Source organism: Scatophagus argus, chromosome 5 (genome assembly GCF_020382885.2).
Source record: "Scatophagus argus isolate fScaArg1 chromosome 5, fScaArg1.pri, whole genome shotgun sequence".
Classification (NCBI taxonomy): Eukaryota; Metazoa; Chordata; class Actinopteri; family Scatophagidae; genus Scatophagus; species Scatophagus argus.
In genome coordinates this window covers 12,172,111-12,191,808 of record NC_058497.1, presented here as the reverse complement: position 1 = coordinate 12,191,808, position 19,698 = coordinate 12,172,111, and the positions used below count along the sequence as shown (strand labels likewise).

Here is a 19,698-nt window from a genome sequence, read left to right as displayed (position 1 = left end):
TGTTCCAGTTTGATGAGATTGAGGTCAGGGCTCTGTGTGGGCCAGTCAACTTCTTCCATATCAAACTCATCCAACCACGTCTTTATGGACATTGCTCTGTGCACTGGGGCACAGTCATGCTGGAACAGAAAAGGGCCTTCCCCAAACTGTTGCCACGAAGTTGGAAGCATAGCATTGTCCAAAATGTCTTGCTATGCTGAAGCATTAAGATTTCCCTTTAATGGAAGTAAGGGGCCCAGCCCAACCCCTAAAAAACAGCTCCATAAAGAGGTGTGTCTGGATACTTTTGTGTTTATAGTGCATCTTTCAATTTAATGTACTTTCACTTTTGGCTCAACATATCCACAAAAAATTACTTGCTTCTGTATAGACCTGCTCAACTTTTCAGAAACCCAGCAGAGCAAGCAAGGTCATAATAATGTGCTGAAGAGAAAAGTGATTACCGAATGAAGGCTGGTACTGTTAAGCCATTTTACTCCATAATTACATGTAGTTTCCATATGCAGGTTGTTATAAATATGGGTAAGCACACTAAAAATTGTCTTGTCTTTAGCATGGACATTCTTCATTGTGAGTGAAGAAGACACAAAGCTCACAATTTTAAAAACATGTAAGGCCAAAGTAAACTGTGGGGAACTACCACGAAAATGTATGGAACAACAAACTTAATCAGATACTTAAAACACCATCGCCCAGCTGACCATGCCCAGTTTGAAGAAGCTAGCAAAGGAAAAGTGGCTAAAGATAAAGCTAGCCAAAGCTCAGTGCCAGACACAAGACAGCAGCCTCTCCTATCTTTTTTGGTCTGAGCAATGAAAATATCAAAGTAATTATGAGGAAAATTATGGAATTCAAGGCCCTGGATGATCAGCCATTCTCCATAGTTGAGAACAAAATGTTACCAGAGTAGCATTGCTCCTGTAAAAAATACAGCAGTATGTATGTGAATACATAAGGAATGAGTGGTGATGCCAGATAGCAAGCAGGGAGTGATGATGTGTGCAGTGAAGGGTCATGGCTGCTGCTCATCTTCAGTTAATCGTTAGCATTTTTTGCAGCTCTTTCCAGTTGCCTTATTTTGAGAAGAAGTTTAATAACTTCTTTTACTACAAAAGCAAATTTTTTCATTGAGGAAAAGTTGATTTTTGTTCGTGTATGCTGTCAATTATAATTCTTTGAAAAAAAAATCAGAATCAGCAAAATTTGGTATCAGCAGGTCACACTGCTGAAATTGGAATCGGCCATGGAATTGGTGCACCTCTACTTTCCATCACTGCCAATCAGAGTGGGAGCCATCTCAGAAAAAAAAATCAGAATGGTGACGAAAAGGGGATGTTGAGATAATCTTTTATATTACTTAGCTATATGTGTGGCTAAGTTGAGCAGATTGCTGCCAAACCAAAATCTGGAAGGACGAATGGATGGGTGGAAGCATGGATGGGAATACAGTATATTAATCAAGTGCAACCAGTACCAAAATGCAGAACGTTCATAAAAAGACTCCAATGATCTTGTTTAAAGCACCAACACTTCCTAAGTCCAGTTATGCTGTCATCTTCCCTTCTCCATCAAGAGAAACCCCACGTACAAGTACTCCTGGCTGCGTCTATCAATTTTCCAAGCCCCCCTGAGGGACAGTCTCCTTATCCCCCGCCTACTAAATTATCAAAACATATGAACAAATTGTGTCTTGTGCACACGAATAGCATTTTATGTGCTTGATATTGTAAAACATGGCCTTGATGGATATTTTTTCCCCCCACTATAGCCACTATAGGTCTATGTGAATCCAAGAAGTGTTAAACATAATCGAGTGTGAGGGCAGTCTCTTTGTGAATACGTGTTGCACTTCACTGCTATTCAATCAGCGGTTGTAATCTGCCCACTGATGCTGTGGGAGGATGAGGTGAGGGTGCAAGAAAAAACTGCGTAGGCCTGTCCAGTAATTCTTTGAATGATGAGGTGTATGTTGTTCATTCAGCAATTTTGCGTTCGAGTACATATTCAGACGGTGTAGGGTTATGTTTCTACTGCATTTAATAAATGTGCTTACATATGCACGAATGAGACTGTGAACAACTCACACATGAATGCATTTGTTTCATGTGTATAACATTAGCGGTTTATTTAGTGAATGATTCAATACATGGGTATGATAAAGGTGACTGTGTGTTTATGTGTGTTCATGTTTTCAATTATCTTGTGAGCGCTTCAGAAAGTGTGCTACTTCAGAAAGTGTTTACTAGTTATAATTGTCTCTACTTGTTCTCCTGTGTCCATCACACAAAAACCCCAGTCTTTCCTCCATTGCAATGCTATGATCACGCTACATCTCTCTCTCTCTGACACACACACACACACACATTTTCTGGAAGTTTAACCACCATCTAACTATAACAATAAACACTACTTGCCTAATCCTAACCCTTATCCTAACCTCAACCTTGTGTGGACTTTCATTTTGTCCCCATAAGTGAGGTGGGTCTTTACAGTGTGACTGTATTAGATTTTTTGTCTCCACAGCAAGAGTAATGTGTGTGTACACACACACACACACATACACACACAAACACACACTCTTATATTTTCTCTTGCTCCTCTAGACTTTTCATTCCTCCTCTTTTCTTCCTCACTGTCTTTTCCTGCGCAGACAATAAAGGGTGTAATAAAAAAGCAGGGAGTAAAAAGAAAGGAGTAACGGAGAAGTGCACTAAAGGAGCTGTGACTGTTTCGATATTGGGACAATCACTTTCTTGGATGATGAACTACACTGGCATTCTAAATGAAAACAGTTACCAGAGATTTAATGATAAAGAGAGCCACTCAGTACTGCTTCTCCCAAACAACTCCACAATGAGGACAATGGTTAATGGGGAATACTGAGACCAAATTTCATTGCTACTGTTCTCCTTAGAGTTTGGATTTACTAAGAGTGTGCGGATTCCACGTTGGTTTAGCAGAAAAAAGAGATACCTTCTTGCTCTAACTGTAGACATGTTGACTTATTCGATTAGATGGACAGACCACGTCAAGACATCATGGCAATACAGACTATAAAAGCAACTGTATAAGTTGACAAGTGGAAACATAACACAGGAAACTGCAGCAAGTATCAATTAATTACAGGCTCAAACGCATCGTTCTTTTTGCTTCTATTAAAATGTCTTTGCATCGTCGTACTTGATTACTTTGGACTGTGCTCAATCACAAGCAAATTAGCATTTATAAGCAAAACCCAGACTCAAGAAGCTTTAGGTTTTAGGTTTTGAAATCACAAGTAACTACTGGCTGTCTGCTGTAAATGTGTGCCTGAAGAAAACACTTCAGTGTTTGACTGAACTAAATATGGTAGATTTGAGTAAGCCCAAACTGTGAGATCTGCAGCAAACGTCAGAAACTAAAGCACTTATGTACAGACTTACTTTTACTTGTACAGACATTTAAACAAACCGATACATACATCTTTTACTCAGTACACATCGCTTAGAAGACAGGAAGACATATTGATTGCAGGTTTATTCTCAAAACAAAATGGGTCATACAAACATGTCATAACCGTGTCGGAAAGGATTTTATATTCACTGATCTTCTAAGGAAGAATGAAAGTCCTGCTGTCACAGAGAAAGGTGAGACATAATAACTGCCTAAAGATGGAGACAACAGCTCATACTTTCAGTGTCTTTCCTTTGTCTTTCCACCGTCTGTCTAGTTTTTCCTCGAATGTACACATGAAAAGTGATGGAAATAGTTGAGCAAAAAATTTTAAAAGAGAGAATGAGGGCACACCTGGCCTAACACTGTGAAGAAAGCATCAACATCAGTTGTGGAAAGTTAAAGAAACTGTCTGCTGCACTGAGAGTCCATAAAAAGCTATGTGATATGTAAATGAGGAGAAGGTGGAGAACCATACAATGTAACATTGCCTAAAAGGCATCTGTTTTCATGGGTCATGGCTGCTGCATCAGGCATTCTGAAATCATTTCTAAAACCCATTGATGAGGTTTCCTTATTAACTTACAACAGCAATTAAACAGATTTTGACATAAATTATACAATTTATTTTGTAAATTGGATTTGAGATTTATAAATCTGTATTCTTTTGGACATGGGGGTCCCAATAGTCTCATAACCCAGCCTATTGTTCAGCATCATTTCCCTCAATGTTTTTTGATTTGTTATCTGTTTTGCACAAATTAATCTTTGCCTTGGGGCTCAACTGAGAAAATAAATAGTCTGATTTTCTCTATAGGGATGCAAATTATGTCATTCTTAATACCTTCTGTCTTATTATGTGGAGATAATTTATCATCACAGTTGTGTTCAAATGAAGAAATGTTGTGTTCATCCTATCAACATTTTTGCGTCGATTCTGGCATATGTAAAAAACAAACTTGATCTTGATTTATTTAGAGTGGCTGTGAGACTGTTAAAGAGTTACACTTTGTAACTACTACCATCACATGCAGCAGGTCAGTGAAATCCATTTTTGATTGACATTTATAATTTGTCTCCTTTAGGGTATCTTGACAGCGTACGACATCATGCTTCTATGCCTGAAAAGTGCTGAGTGGAAAGACTGTTCTGAAACCTCACAAACGTGGGGGCTGCTTTATAAATTTTATACAAACAGGTTTGCTATAAAGGCTGGAACAAAGAAAAGTATGCACTATTATGTTGTAAGTAAGTTAAAAGTATCTAAACTAGAATAGACAGAAAGCAACAAACAGAAGCTAATATTGGAAGCATTCGTTAAAAGCTTCAATCCAATGACAGAAAAACTGAAGAAAAGGAGCTGCTTAGTTTGTCTGTGTGCCATTGTATCTGTTCTGGTTCAACATTTGAACAAGTGCTGTCTGTTTTCCACTTTTTAATGGCTTTGTAACACAACAGCAGTTTGAGGTTAGGGTCCTGAAATGAAACTGTAGAACTATGACCACATATGTCTATATTGGGATGTTTGTGTATTTTACCTGTGGTATGTAGTTGCGTCTCTCTTGGCAGACAGCATGAAACCAAGCCAGACAGAACAGAGACTGGGCTCTGGCCAGGATGCCTCCTGCACACAAACAATCAACAGCATGTCACAAACAAAACAGAAACAATAATCAATCACTATCAGAATGTGTTTTTTAAACCTTGAGGGGAGTTCTTTTATTTTTCATCAAAAATCATGAAACAACATACAACAGAGGGGAATAAGAGGAGAATCAAGCATGCTGAATTCTGCTATGGATGGTTGAGACTTTTTGCAACTCTGTGTTGTAGCCCCGTGTGCTACTGTTCATTCTCTGTACCAGAACTTGCAAGCTCGGTGGTTTTTCTTTGTTCACTGGACTCAGAGTTTGAGCTAATAATCAAGCACTGATACCAATAAAAACTGTAAATAAAAAACAAAACACAAATACTTGAAACATAGGGCCAGCTCATTAGCTACATCTGGTTGCTAGCTTAGATAAGAGAAGAGAAGAGCCAACCTTTACTGATCTGTTCAGGAGTCCAAGACTCATATGTTCTCAGCAAATTCTTCTTCAACCCTGGAGGAGCCTGAAAAAAAGGTTTTTACTGAGATGGAATCTTTTGTAACATTCACATGTTAAATACAAATTCAGATTGCAAAGTCCAAATATGGTGCTGCCATAAAGGTCATATACATCTACACATTAAAAACAAGTTTGAAGAGCAAATGTAGATAAGTATTTTTATCTTACCAAGCATTTAGGAAGACCAAACCAAATGAAAAGTGTAGGGGATACTTCGAAAGATATGACAAGGTTTTGAAACATAAACTTAAGAAAAACAAATCCCTCCGTGTTAAAGGAATATGTGAGCTTGTAGCATTATTGTGACACTGGTAAAATGAATTCTGAGATCCACTTTATGAAATCTGTATGCCTTGAAAAACCAAAATGAAGATGTGAAACGCAATTTGGGATGTGTGTAATGTTTCTTTTCACAGTCTGTTTAGTGTACATTTTTATACAAAAACAAAACTCATACAAAATTCTCATATGACTATGATTATAAAAAAAATGGGTCTGAGATGGGTCTGACAAATGGAAACACTGAATGAGTGAGGTCAGAGAAAAGAGTTTATAACCAGTTTGTCATTTGTACCATCCTGTCAGTGTCTCTGGGAATTATACCAAGAGTCTTTAAATAAACTGAAAAACATTGTTTGGCCAGGATTGGACTCCCAACAGCTATTACCAAAAGGAGGATTAGACCACAGCCCATGGTACAAGGTGCTAATGGTGCTCTTTTACATGAACACACCACCACACTGTGTACTGCGTATAAATAACATACGCCTAGGTTAAAGGGCAAATTAGTTTGTACATGAGTCCGCACATATTGTATCTCTGAACAGTTCTCTGTACATCTGACTCCTCTGGCAACAATATGCTCTGTTTATAAAAGAAACAATGAGCATATATTGAAATCAGTTCACACATTATCAGCTTTACTGAACATTTGGTACCTCCATCTGGAGGCTGTGATAATTCACTAAGCCAATAATGCATACACACTAAATTTGCCAAAACTGGCAAAATCACTACATATGTTACCAACTTCAGTGGATTACATACATTAGCAAGGTGTTGTGCTTACTGTTTTCAGCTGCAACAGAGCCGTTTCCCCATCACTGATCTTATGCTTGTATTCACCCTTACATGTTAAGTCTACTCTTTGACAAAAACAATTCAGTTAACCTTGGTTCTGTGTATTCTGCAGTGGAAATATATTTGCAGAACCTAATATTTGCTCTATGAGAAGTCTGAGCAGTTGATTTATACTTTAAGACTAATGCACTAAGCATATTTTGTTAAGGAGGCTTCAACATTCAACTACAACAGGGAGTAGAGTGTGAAGTAAGGTATTTAAGGTTGGGTGGAGGATCTATAGAAGCAAGGATACAACTCTTTTTACTGTAGCTTAGTGACTATGTTTTTGCTGCACTAGTGACCTTCATTTTAGCCATTTTTAAAGACTTGGGTTGTAAACAATGCCAAAAATGAATTTTTTGCCTCACTGGCCAGGTTGACTAGAAGATGAAAAAAATCCACCGATCAAGCATATTTTAAATCCTTATACTTGTCAGTGTCCATGCATGTAGTTTGCCATACAAAGGGATGTAGATGTGAGAGTTAATAAAGCGCACCTGAATGCACCATGAAGTCCCTGTTACTGTGTGTGTCAAACTCGACACAGACAGCAGCCAGAAAGAGTGCCCCCTTAGTTACACTCAAGACATTTGCCAAACAGAAATCCTACATTTTGTACTTGGAGGGTGTTTATTTTGGACCCTAGCTGTAGATAAGACGGTCAGTGTGGATTTGTTACGGTCTGTGTGTGTAAAATGTCATTCACAATAAGTTGACATTCATTACAATTTATCTCTGGTCTGACATATTATTTTTTACACTCACTTGCACTGCAGTACAAGTTAACACTGGGGATGTGTAAATAATGTGTGTGCAGCATATACATATATAAAGTATGTCTAAGTTTGGGTGTGTGTCTGAGAGTGAGAGAGAAAGAAAGAAAGAAAGAAAGAAAGAGAGAGAGAGAGAGAGAGGGAGAGAGAGAGAGAGAGAGAGAGAGAGAGAGAGAGAGAGAGAGGCTGTTTGTGCAGCATGCTTGACTGCTGAAGCAGCTAACCCCTTGAGCAGGACTCCCATCAGAAACACACTGAAGCACTAAAGCATGCATCACTAACACACAAGTTGCAGGCTTCTGCATCTCCTTAAAAATGTACAGGCTGCATTTGGTATGCAATCATTATATAGACACACAAAGTCATGAATTCACATGGCATTTCATACACACACAGTGTACACAGTCCTGACGCACTCTATGCTCTTGTGAGTAAGCCATAGTAACCCAGTAACATGGCACACATTAGTAAGCATTTGTCCCCATTGTGCCTGCAAGAATGTGCAGTTGTATGTTTATGTGTACCGCTGTGTGATATGAGTTAGTCAACGATAAGCTTCATCAGAAGCTACCGGAGGAGTAGCATGATGTTAATATTTCTATATTTATATGTGTTTGTGTTCTAGTACCTCGTAAGTGATCTTGAGGCTTGACTGCAGCAGTATGGGAGGAAATCTGGGGTGAACTTCTGCTGTCAGCCAGAGACGGAAGCCTGCTTTGGGATGTAGCACATTCAGCTCCTATGGAAGAAGGACAGTACACACAGTTTAGACATACTAAGCACATTCGAGATGACCATAGAAATGTAGACCAGGCCGCCTGTGCAGTATTATCAGGCCGGAGATACACTGTATTTCAACACATAAATCTTATTCACTAGCTGGAGGAAATGAAAGATAAAAAAAATTTAAAAAAAATCTGCGCTTTTGATTGCACATGTTGTGCAGACACTTTATCCCACAATTACAATTTTCTACTGCTTATTCACCTGACTTCTCCATATATATTCTATATATCTATCTATCTCTCTCATATATATAGATAGCGAGACAGACAGATATATATAGATACAGATATATAGATATATACCTCTCTCACTCATTTTTCACTGTCTCCATCACTGTCTATTCATCTCAGTTTCCAGCTTTCTTTCTCTCACTTCTTACACCCCCTCATCCATTTCTATCCTCCTCAAAGACTTGTGATTAAAAATAGCATTCTGGAACCTTAGGGTCTTGTGTCATCTGATTGGGTACTCACTCTCTCTCTCTCTCTCTCACACACACACACACACACACACACACAAACATACACAGAAAGAGAGAGCGGGGAGAAAGGGGTAGGGAGAACGAGAGGAAATAGAATGGGGGGGTAGATAGAGAGAGAGTGAGAGTGTGTGTGTGTGTGTGTGAGAGAGAGAGAGAGAGGAGACTTTTAATCAACTGGAAGGAGATGCAAGAAATTCATCAACACAGAAGAAAAGAGAGGAGGGATAGACAGTCTACTGTTGGCACAACAAAACCTCGTTGTTTTAGTGTATACATATGTGTATGTATATATATATATATATATGTATATAATTTTTTAACTCATACTATCGCATAGTTTCATTCTTAAGAAACACAAAACTAAAAATACAAGTCACTAACTCTTTTTATGTGATTGGCAGATGGAGACACATTTAGATTGATCGAAAGTTTGAATGATATATCCATAAGCAGAAGGATGGAGTGGATAATGTGAAAAATGACGTAGAAAGCAGTGCAAGTGGAAGAATATGAGTGGACAGGAATGAGAGGACATCTGCACTGCCAACTTCAATTATGAACACTGACCGCTCTCCTTCTCTGACGCTCTTTCCTCCTTTCTCCTCTCTCTAACTGACCAAGCAGTTTCATGAAGGAACAACTGACTGGAGAGACAGATGGCCAAAAGAAGCCAGAAAATGTAGACACTACAGTGAAAAATACAATAAGACAGAGCAGATGGACAAAGACAGAGGTAAATAATAAAACACATACTTCATCTTTTCCTAATTTTCATCCTTTCACTATCTCGCCATTCTTTCTTTGGTATGCTCCCTGTCTCCCTTATTTTTCATTTCAAGCTTGACTGCAGAGACCCCAACCTTATTGGTGGCTGGGCAAAGAAGAAAAACAAAGAAAAGAGGGACAGACAGAAAGCGTGTAGACACAATATGAGGTGGGTGGAGTGGAGAAGGACAAAAGCAGAAGAAGAGAGCTGTAATAATGTACGGTTACGGTCACACTGGAAAGACAGACTCCCTCTGACTAACCCCATGGCACACACTCTGACTCATATTCACAGGTGAGGGCACATGCACACATACACACACACACACAAAAACACTGGCCAATCACTGCCAACAGCTGTGCCTCTCAGTGAGATAAACCTGCTACAGTGACAAAGCACTAAACAAAACCCCAGGAAAAACTCATGGACACAAATAAACACAAAGAAAGTGGAAGATAAATATTTGCTCTTACAGTTTTTTTTTTTGGTTGGTAACAGAAATTTCTCTACACTGAGTTCACTTTTCAAAACTGTTCCGAGACGTTTCGCTTTACTGCTCACCATGACAGTTTATCTAACATCCAAAATGCATCAACGCAACCATAAACGTCTCAGGTTCAACTCAGGAACAAGAACATTTGTCTCCCAACACTAAAACTCTGTCACTCAATATACCGAATGCTAACAACAGTAGCATTATAGTATGTATCACTACTGTCTTTGAAGTATCATTTACTTACTTATTTATTTATACACTAAGCATGGACCAAGATTATGTTACAACAAAAATGTGACCTCTTCTGTCTTGAAGTATATGTCACCAAAGTGAGTAAGAATTGTTCTCATCCACATCACACCTTCTGCCCTCTCCTGCAATGTACCTGGGACATAATCTGTTTGCATGCCTGATTCATCCCTGACAATCTTTTCTTTACAGATACTGCGAATTGCAGCCTGATGTACAGTAATTTGGCAATAAATCTGGTTTTAAACACAAATTCCATGAATAGTAGGCTGCTTAAACTTAAATAAGAGGGAGTGTAAATATACAGAGTTATGGTGGTGGTTAAGTTTAAGTGAGAAAACAGTGTATGTGATCACTGAATGCATTTTGTCTCAAAGCAATGAAAAGTGAACCGCTTCTGTTGTGCTGACTGTGTGACAAGTTTCGAAAAGGTGAACTTCTGTAATATTACACACAAGCACGTGTACATAATAATAAAACCATCCAAGGAGCAATATTAGCATGATCAGTGACATACACACATATGTAATAGCTACATACAAAGCAAAAAAACAAACACACATATACTGTACACACACACAAAGACAAATAGGCAAACAAACGCAGCCCCACAAACAACCTCACAGTGACTAATGTGGGCTGGCAGGTAGAGAGCAAAATGTGTATGTGCAGGCAAAGGACAGAAGGTAATTTTAGATATGGAAATGTGGGCAGCCAGCAAAATGTGCTTTCTGTGTTCCTGTGTTGTGTGCATGTAACTGTGTTGTAACATTAAAGATAAACACTGACAAACACTAAGTGGGGTGAAACAAGAAATTACATATACACTTTATATACAACATGTTCCAGGTTCTCTGTTTGCAGTGACCTTTAACCCTAATGTCAATTCCCCCTAGCAGTCGCTGTGGGTTTGAGATGATGTGAAGAGCTTGTTTCACTGGAACCATTTTAGGCTTATTTTAACGGCCCACGGTACTTAGTTCCACTCGCCATTTTCCAACGGAACTTAATTTGACCTTAAATGTTAATGAACACATTATACACATTTATAGCCAAACACACAGATCCCCTGTAGAGTAACAGACAAATTTAATCATTCTCTTCCTCAGCTGATCAAAAAGGGACTTCGTGAGATGTTATTATTCATTAATTAGAGACAGCAGAATATTAACACAAAGACTACATACACAGAATGCCTACCTTTTCCAGGAGGGGCAGCCACGTGGTGACAAGGTGAAGGTTTTTCAGGCAGAGCCAGTCGCCATTTCTGGAACATTCCCTCAGTGTAGCCAAGGCCACATCAGCCTGTCCCTGACCCATAGAGATCTGTGCAGACAAAGAGAGAGGAGGAGGCAGGATGGGTCAAGAAACAGATACAGTGGGAAGGCAAATGTGGTTCTAGACAGTAATATGTCAGAAGTTAGGGGCAGATAATTTGACTCAACACTTTTATTAATCTCTCCCCTTGGCGGGAGAAACAATGAAACACAGTAACTCATCTGTTAACTAATCTGTTTTATATTTACAGGAAATAGATAGATTAACTTGTAAATATAAATGGTTGTAGTTACAAAGGAAAAGGTAAAGACGTGCATAAAACACACATCAGATATGTGGTCAAATAATTCTGAGTTGATTGTGGGTGGGTTTTTGAAAATAAAATATATGACAAAAAGACACAAAAAGCATATATTTGAAAGTTATAATATACACATATATAACTTATTGCACTTTGGGGATCATTTCTCAGCAAGAGGTCTTGAAGGATGAAATAAAAATCATTTGGAAATACAAATGAAATGCTTAATGAAGGAACATTCCACCTAAAGAAATGGTTTGGTTCTTTTATGTGTAGTTTTTTAAACAGTGGGGTTCCAAAGAAGCTTTGACTACACAGACAATACTTGTTAGTACAATACATTTCTTTGTGGGTATTGGTCTCTTGGGGGATTTGTTAATAATTACAAAAAGATAAAACAATAAAGTCATTGTCCTTAAATAGCTGTATTAATCACATATTGAATAACAGCAGGTGTGTAGGAGTTCCTTGCTATTCTGTTGCACTTGCTAATCTGCTATGACTTTTAGCATTTAATCCTGTTATTCTCTACCTCATGATAGTTGTCCCTGCCCACAGTTTCAGCTGCTAGTTCTGCAAGCTCCTGAGATGGGTCTGCCCCTGGAGAGATGATGATCAACACCGGTTCCCATTCCAGTGTCTCAGTGTAGAGACGTCGCAAGTTCAGAGGAGGGGGGGAGAGCTCTTTCATACCTGCAGAGAAGAGAGGAAGGGTGTGAAAGACAGACCTGTAAAGAAATATTGTAAAATTTCATTTAAAATTAATATGGAGGGGACAGACCAAAGGAAAATGGGTAAATGCTTTGAAGTAGCAGCAAAGTGGCATTTGGCAAGCGTAGATGGGGAAGAAAGAGACACAGGTGGGGTAGACAAAACAAGGGGGAACAGATGACAGGGAGAAAGCAAGAGGGCATGAAAAGAGAAGGGTAGACAGTGCCAAAACTGGGGGTGACGGTGAAGGGAGGCTTGGGAAAAGAAAAAAAAAACGAGAAGAAGAGGGGAGAGCAGAAGGGAGGCGATGATGTAGAAAGTGAGACAGAGCCTAAGAGGAAGACACTGAGAGAGACAGAGTGTGAGAGATTAGGAGGGTGATGTGCCGTGCATACTGAGTGCTAGGTATGCAGTATTCACCACACACAGCAGAAGAATACCTTGTCAGCCCCCTGGTGTTGAGAAACCACGCTCTTTGTGTATGTGTCTGAGTGTGTCTGCATGTGTGCGTTTCTTCACGGAGAATTAGCCTATAATCCTGCTGTAATATATTGAATTGCGTATCTGATATGAGTTAATAGCGACACACAAGCAGCAACACAACCACATACAGTGTAAGTCGTTGTGTTAGAATTTCCACCGTGACACTTTTCGCACAAGTATCAGTGGATACATCTTTCAGACACGCACGCACACACACACGCATGGACACACATGGCTGTCTTTTCTTGCTGGGATGACTGCCCCATTCTGAACATTCTTTTGGTGTCTACTGCCAAATGCAATCTGCTGCACAGAAGTACACATACTTACACGCACACAAGGTCTTGGCAGAGAACATCTCAAAGCGACCTTTTGCTGCATTGCCATGGCAACACTAACAGTCATCTGACCACATGGCTTGTGATGTCTGACTGCAAAAAAGGGGGCATTTACAAAACGTGCGAGTGCACAAATACATACACAGCTACATTTGACGTGGGCAGGTAATCAGTATTCGTGCTGCAGACCAGCATCCTCTGTCTGTGAATAGCAAAGTTCACCTTGGCTTTTATGACACACAATCAGGGCAAAAAGGAGCGTAGAAAAAGACAGAACCCTATGGTTCCATCACTAATTGGTTAAGGAGAACCTGAATAGCTAAGAATTAATGAGACACTTGGTCATACAAACACTTGACACAGGCATTGAGGTTTTTCTATTAATATCTTTTCATCTTTCTATTAAGATCACTGTAACTGACGGGATAAATTTACATTTAAATACTGACAGATGGTTTAAACAAAAAAAGGCTGGATGATTAATGATAAGCCAGAGAGAGAGAGAGATGTTTTTTGTATGTGAAAGAGTGTTAGTATTTTTGAGAAGTAGAGTGAGCAAGCCAGTGAGCGAGCACAATTGTGTGTGGTTGTGTTCACCCAGGCATGTCTGTGTGCATGAGCAGTGCCCAGGCCTGGACTGGGGGGATTGACTGAGATTAGCTGTAAGAGGATTACAGACCATGCCTCATTAGCATACTGATTTACAGCCAAAAACACATACACATACACACAAAATCGTTTTCTCTCCTGTTCTTTTTTTTCATCTGTCGCTGTCTCATCCGGACACACACTTTCACCCACATCATGCACTTGTATACACAGTGCACCTTTGTTAATCGGTTCACTTGGCGTTCAAGGAGTGTGAGGACTCTCTCATCATCAGGATAGAAGAGATGTGTGTTTTATTAGAGCTGCTCACAGTCAAAGAAGTAAAACTTGTCCTTTCAGGGAATTATAGCATGGATGGAAAATCAGACTGATACTTTTCAAGAAAACCTGTGAGAGAGCTAATAGAGTTCAGGAGTGCTGATGGCCACAGATAACCTGAATGATTTTTGTTTCAGTTTTCCCATATTTGACACAAACTCCCACAGCCTTGCTGGCACAGTGTATGGTGCATTAGCCTCATTATCTCATGAGGTTAAGCCTCATGTTTCAACAGTCAAATATGCAAATATAATACACACCTTCAAAGATGAAGAGATTGGCTGATGGACAATGGACACTCCGACACTAGGGATGCACTATATAAAATGAGGTGACACATCATCTCATCTCCCAGATACTAGAAAATTTACAAAATAATAATGAATATGATGAAGTTAGAGCCAATTGTACAAAGCGAAATTGCTTTCACTGACTCAGCAAGCACAGGATCTACATGCTCTGATACAGCAGGTGGTAATATGCATGTTTAAAATCGCTGATGTGGGTGTTTTTCACAGTCTGAAAGGAAGACAACACATTTTCAATTTGCAATACATGTTCCACCAAAGCTCCAAGAAGAGGGAAAAGGTCAATGAGTTTTGATCCAACAAATCTTATGAGTGCTATGGAATATCAAATCATTCATCTTTGAGAACCACATCTTAGCTACAGGTGATGAACTTCTTTGTAAAATACAAAAAGAACTCACTAATTATCGGTTATCAGTATCAACTGGAAATACAAAAAAAAAACACATATTGTGCAACCCTATACACACACACACACACACACACACACACAGACTGAAGTGTCATTCTCAATGAGCCAGCTTTATTATTAGCACTCCGGAGCAGCTGCACAACAGCTGGTATTGAGTTTCAGTCAGCAGAGCTTTTGCTATCAGTGGGAAGCAAGACAGTCACAGCACTCTAGCAAACCAAAGTGCTCTCTTCCTCTCTGCCACAATCTTGTGCCTTCCATCCGTTTTTTGCAAACACTTTATAGCACTGGGGCTCTCTTAAATGTTCATTTGTGAAACTATTGGAGGATTAAGATAAATATAACAATGATTATATTTTTGAAATACAACAAATTAATGTGTATTTGCATTAAAAGTGCTCTGATCTGAATTTTTTGGGGCAAGCAGCGATCAACAATTGCTGAAACCAGTATCAGCGGATGCCGGTCACCAATCACCAATCAAAATGTTGTTTCGTTATTTTATAATCATCTGTAGTTTTCAAGCAAAGTTACGTTTTACGAAAAAAAAAATAGAAAAAATAAATATATACAGTCTCCGTTCCGCCCTTAATACATTACTCCACCACATATCTGGTTACTGTCATCGCTGACAAAAGTGGTCAGACGTACACTGATGTAATGTGTCTGTGACGCCAAACTCAATGTACTTAAGAGGTAAGAGAAAAATAAGAATGAATGTTGTTAATGAGTACATAGACTCAACTGTCACTGAAATTTTTGTCAATAAAAACAAGTGTCCTTGTAGCCTCATGGGTGCAGTGGGCCGTGCGCCAGTCAACTGAAGCGGAGACGCTCCTCTCACAAGCTAACAAAAACAACATGTTTCAAAAATGTTCAGTGCTGGTTCATTAACGGGTGTGTATCTGTGATAGTTCTGGAGCTGCTCTGAGTCCAGCATCTCTCTAATTAAAAACTAAAACAGTAACAACTGATCTTGATCACACAAACCCACTTTCAAAGCCTCGTTGGCGCAGTAGGCAGCGCGTCAGTCTCATAATCTGAAGGTCGTGAGTTCAAGCCTCACACGGGGCAGGTCTTTTAAAGTCACATCTATGACAAACACACAGCTGAGCCAAGAATCAAACTCTCTGACAGAAAACTCACATGGGGCAGTTGTCTTGTGACAATATAGCTCATCATCACAGTGTAGAACGTTGGAGACACAAACGAGATGTTGCCGGAAGTGATGTACCAATTATGTGGTGTAGAACTGAAAAACTAGTCTTTGGTTGAATGAACTTGTATCTGCGAACATTAGAAATGTGCCGACCATCATTCAGTGCTGGTTCATTATAGGGTGTGTATCTGTGATAGTTCTGGAGCTGCTCTGAGTCCAGCATCTCTCCAGTTTTTCTTTGCTTGTTTTGCGCAATGCGGCGTAAATCTTGGACACCATACCTCACACTCATCCTAGCACACATGCACCACAGACTAAACTGTCAGTCAAGTACACTGCATTATTATTTCTCTGTTGTAGTTATATTCCTAGTCTTGTGTTTCGTACAGTTTGTGCGAGCCCTCTTTCCTCGCGGCTTTAGCACTGTGTCATGACATCTACATTTAATGATGCTCTTTTTGTGAATATTACATTGTGTTGCAGTCATTCCAATGTCAATAATGAATTGTCACGTTGAATGGTCATAGCTCACTTTTCAATGTAAGACACAATCCTGAAGTTCCACATTGATGCAGAGCACAGATATTTAATTAAAAAAAATATAGTGAAGAGTTGTCTCAATCACCATATGCTAATTTTCAGGCCTCGTTGGCGCAGCAGGCAGCGCGTCAGTCTCATAATCTGAAGGTCGTGAGTTCAAACCTCACACGGGGCATTGTTTCTTTCATTTTTTTCTAAGAAAAAAAAGAAGCTTCACATAGGGTAATTCCCTTGGGAAAATATATCTTGCCATGACAATGGACAATGTTGAGATACAAACTAAATGCTGTAAAAAGTGATGTGCCAATTACATTGTGTAACTGCTGTTTCGCAGGTAAACAATAAATTGTCAAGTTCAGTGGTTATGAATGATCTTTTAATGTGTGAGAAGAGCTCTAACTATCTCTTTAGAACATCCATCCATTTTCTATACCGCTTACCCGTCAGGGTCGCGGGCTTTTTAGAACATTTTCTATAAACTATAAAAACATTAAATTTAGAAACATTAAGTAAATACAGAACTTGTGAAATATTCGGCGCCTCAGTCGCTTTACTGAAGTCTTTATGCCCTTAATACATTACTCCACCACTTTGTCACTGCTCATATCAGGCTACTGTCATCTCTGACAAAAGTTTGGTCAGACGTACACTTATGTAATGTGTCTGTGACACCAAACTCAATGTACTCAAGAAGTAAGAGAAAAATAAGAATGAGTGTTGTTAATGAGTACAGAGACTCAATTGTCACTCAGAAATTTTTGTCAATGAAAACAAGTGCCCTTGTAGCCTCATGAGTGCAGTGGGCCGTGCGCCAGTCAACTGAAGCAGAAACGCTCCTCTCACAACCTAACAAAAACAACATGTTTCAAAAAAGTTCAGAATAATTGCAAGTATAAACATCTATAGTCCCATTTCAGCTGACCAATCACCTCATAACCTAATCGATGAAAAGTTTTAGGAATGAAAAAAGCAAAAAATTGCAAGTTGTGTTATAATCATTTTGTTAGTTTTGTTGGCAAAATCAAAAATGAAGATCAACAAAGAAATGTCAAATTGAATGGTTATTACTCCATTTTAGGGTGCAGCAAGTAGACAATAATAAATAAAACAAACATTGATTAAAAACTAAAACAGTAACAACTGATCTTGATCACACAGACCTGCTTTCGAAGCCTCGTTGGCGCAGTAGGCAGCGCGTCAGTCTCATAATCTGAAGGTCGTGAGTTCAAGCCTCACACGGGGCAGGTCTTTTAAAGTCACATCTATGACAAACACACAGCTGAGCCAAGAATCAAACTCTCTGACAGAAAACTCACATGGGGCAGTTGTCTTGTGACAATATAGCTCATCATCACAGTGTAGAACGTTGGAGACACAAACGAGATGTTGCCGGAAGTGATGTACCAATTATGTGGTGTAGAACTGAAAAACTAGTCTTTGGTTGAATGAACTTGTATCTGCGAACATTAGAAATGTGCCGACCATCATTCAGTGCTGGTTCATTATAGGGTGTGTATCTGTGATAGTTCTGGAGCTGCTCTGAGTCCAGCATCTCTCCAGTTTTTCTTTGCTTGTTTTGCGCAATGCGGCGTAAATCTTGGACACCATACCTCACACTCATCCTAGCACACATGCACCACAGACTAAACTGTCAGTCAAGTGCACTGCATTATTATTTCTCTGTTGTAGTTATATTCCTAGTCTTGTGTTTTGTACAGTTTGTGCGAGCCCTCTTTCCTCGCGGCTTTAGCACTGTGTCATGACATCTACATTTAATGATGCTCTTTTTGTGAATACTGCAGTGTATTGCAGTCATTCCAATGTCAATAATGAATTGTCACGTGGAATGGTCATAGCTCACTTTTCAATGTAAGACACAATCCTGAAGTTCCACATTGATGCAGAGCACAGACATTTAATTAAAAAAAGTACAGTGAAGAGTTGTCTCAATCACCATATGCTGATTTTCAGGCCTCGTTGGCGCAGCAGGCAGCGCGTCAGTCTCATAATCTGAAGGTCGTGAGTTCAAACCTCACACGGGGCATTGTTTCTTTTATTTTTTTCTAAGAAAAAAAAAGAAGCTTCACATAGGGTAATTCCCTTGTGAAAATATATCTTGCCATGACAATGGACAATGTTGAGATACAAACTAAATGCTGTAAAAAGTGATGTGCCAATTACATTGTGTAACTGCTGTTTCGCAGGTAAACAATAAATTGTCAAGTACAGTGGTTATGGCTGATCTTTTAATGTGTGAGAAGAGCTCTAACTATCTCTTTAGAACATCCATCCATTTTCTATACCGCTTACCCGTCAGGGTCGCGGGCTTTTTAGAACATTTTCTATAAACTATAAAAAAATTAAATTTAGAAACATTAAGTAAATACAGAACTTGTGAAATATTCGGTGCCTCAGTCGCTCTACTGAAGTCTTTATGCCCTTAATACATTACTCCACCACTTTGTCACTGCTCATATCAGGCTACTGTCATCTCTGACAAAAGTTTGGTCAGACGTACACTGATGAAATGTGTCTGTGACACCAAACTCAATGTACTCAAGAAGTAAGAGAAAAATAAGAATAAGTGTTGTTAATGAGTACAGAGACTCAATTGTCACTCAGAAATTTTTGTCAATGAAAACAAGTGCCCTTGTAGCCTCATGAGTGCAGCGGGCCGTGCGCCAGTCAACTGAAGCAGAAACGCTCCTCTCACAACCTAACAAAAACAACATGTTTCAAAAAAGTTCAGAATAATTGAAAGTATAAACATCTATAGTCCCATTTCAGCTGACCAATCACCTCATAACCTAATCGATGAAAAGTTTTAGGAATGAAAAAAGCAAAAAAGTGCAAGTTGTGTTATAATCATTTTGTTAGTTTTGTTGGCAAAATCAAAAACGAAGATCAACAAAGAAATGTCAAATTGAATGGTTATTACTCCATTTTAAACATAAAAGAACAGTCTGCAGTGCCACAGGGTGCAGTAAGTAGACAATAATAATAAATAAAACAATCATTGATTAAAAAC

General features: G+C 39.1%; 1 protein-coding gene and 4 non-coding genes across 9 annotated transcripts in view; 4 read left to right on the top strand and 1 right to left on the bottom strand.

Annotated features, from left to right (window-relative positions):
- The window catches only part of LOC124059064 (cytoplasmic dynein 2 heavy chain 1), a 105,958-nt gene that overhangs the window by 17,812 nt on the left and 68,448 nt on the right, over nt 1-19,698 (bottom strand). For 4 of the 5 annotated variants that reach the window (XM_046388809.1, XM_046388807.1, XM_046388811.1 and 1 more), the window contains 5 exons: nt 12,325-12,485; nt 11,414-11,539; nt 8,064-8,174; nt 5,475-5,544; nt 4,971-5,056 (listed from right to left, as the gene is read on the bottom strand). In XM_046388809.1, coding sequence (XP_046244765.1) covers nt 4,971-5,056; nt 5,475-5,544; nt 8,064-8,174; nt 11,414-11,539; nt 12,325-12,485 — 554 coding nt within the window. Of the gene's footprint in view, nt 1-4,970; nt 5,057-5,474; nt 5,545-8,063; nt 8,175-9,269; nt 9,389-11,413; nt 11,540-12,324; nt 12,486-19,698 lie in introns of those variants that run through there. The other variant, XR_006843361.1, reaches the window with a different exon arrangement.
- On the top strand, nt 15,973-16,045 carry trnam-cau. The gene has a single exon. It is a non-coding gene; the product is annotated as a tRNA-Met (tRNA).
- trnam-cau lies at nt 16,773-16,845 on the top strand. Its single transcript has one exon. It is a non-coding gene; the product is annotated as a tRNA-Met (tRNA).
- On the top strand, nt 17,842-17,914 carry trnam-cau. The gene has a single exon. It is a non-coding gene; the product is annotated as a tRNA-Met (tRNA).
- trnam-cau lies at nt 18,642-18,714 on the top strand. The gene has a single exon. It is a non-coding gene; the product is annotated as a tRNA-Met (tRNA).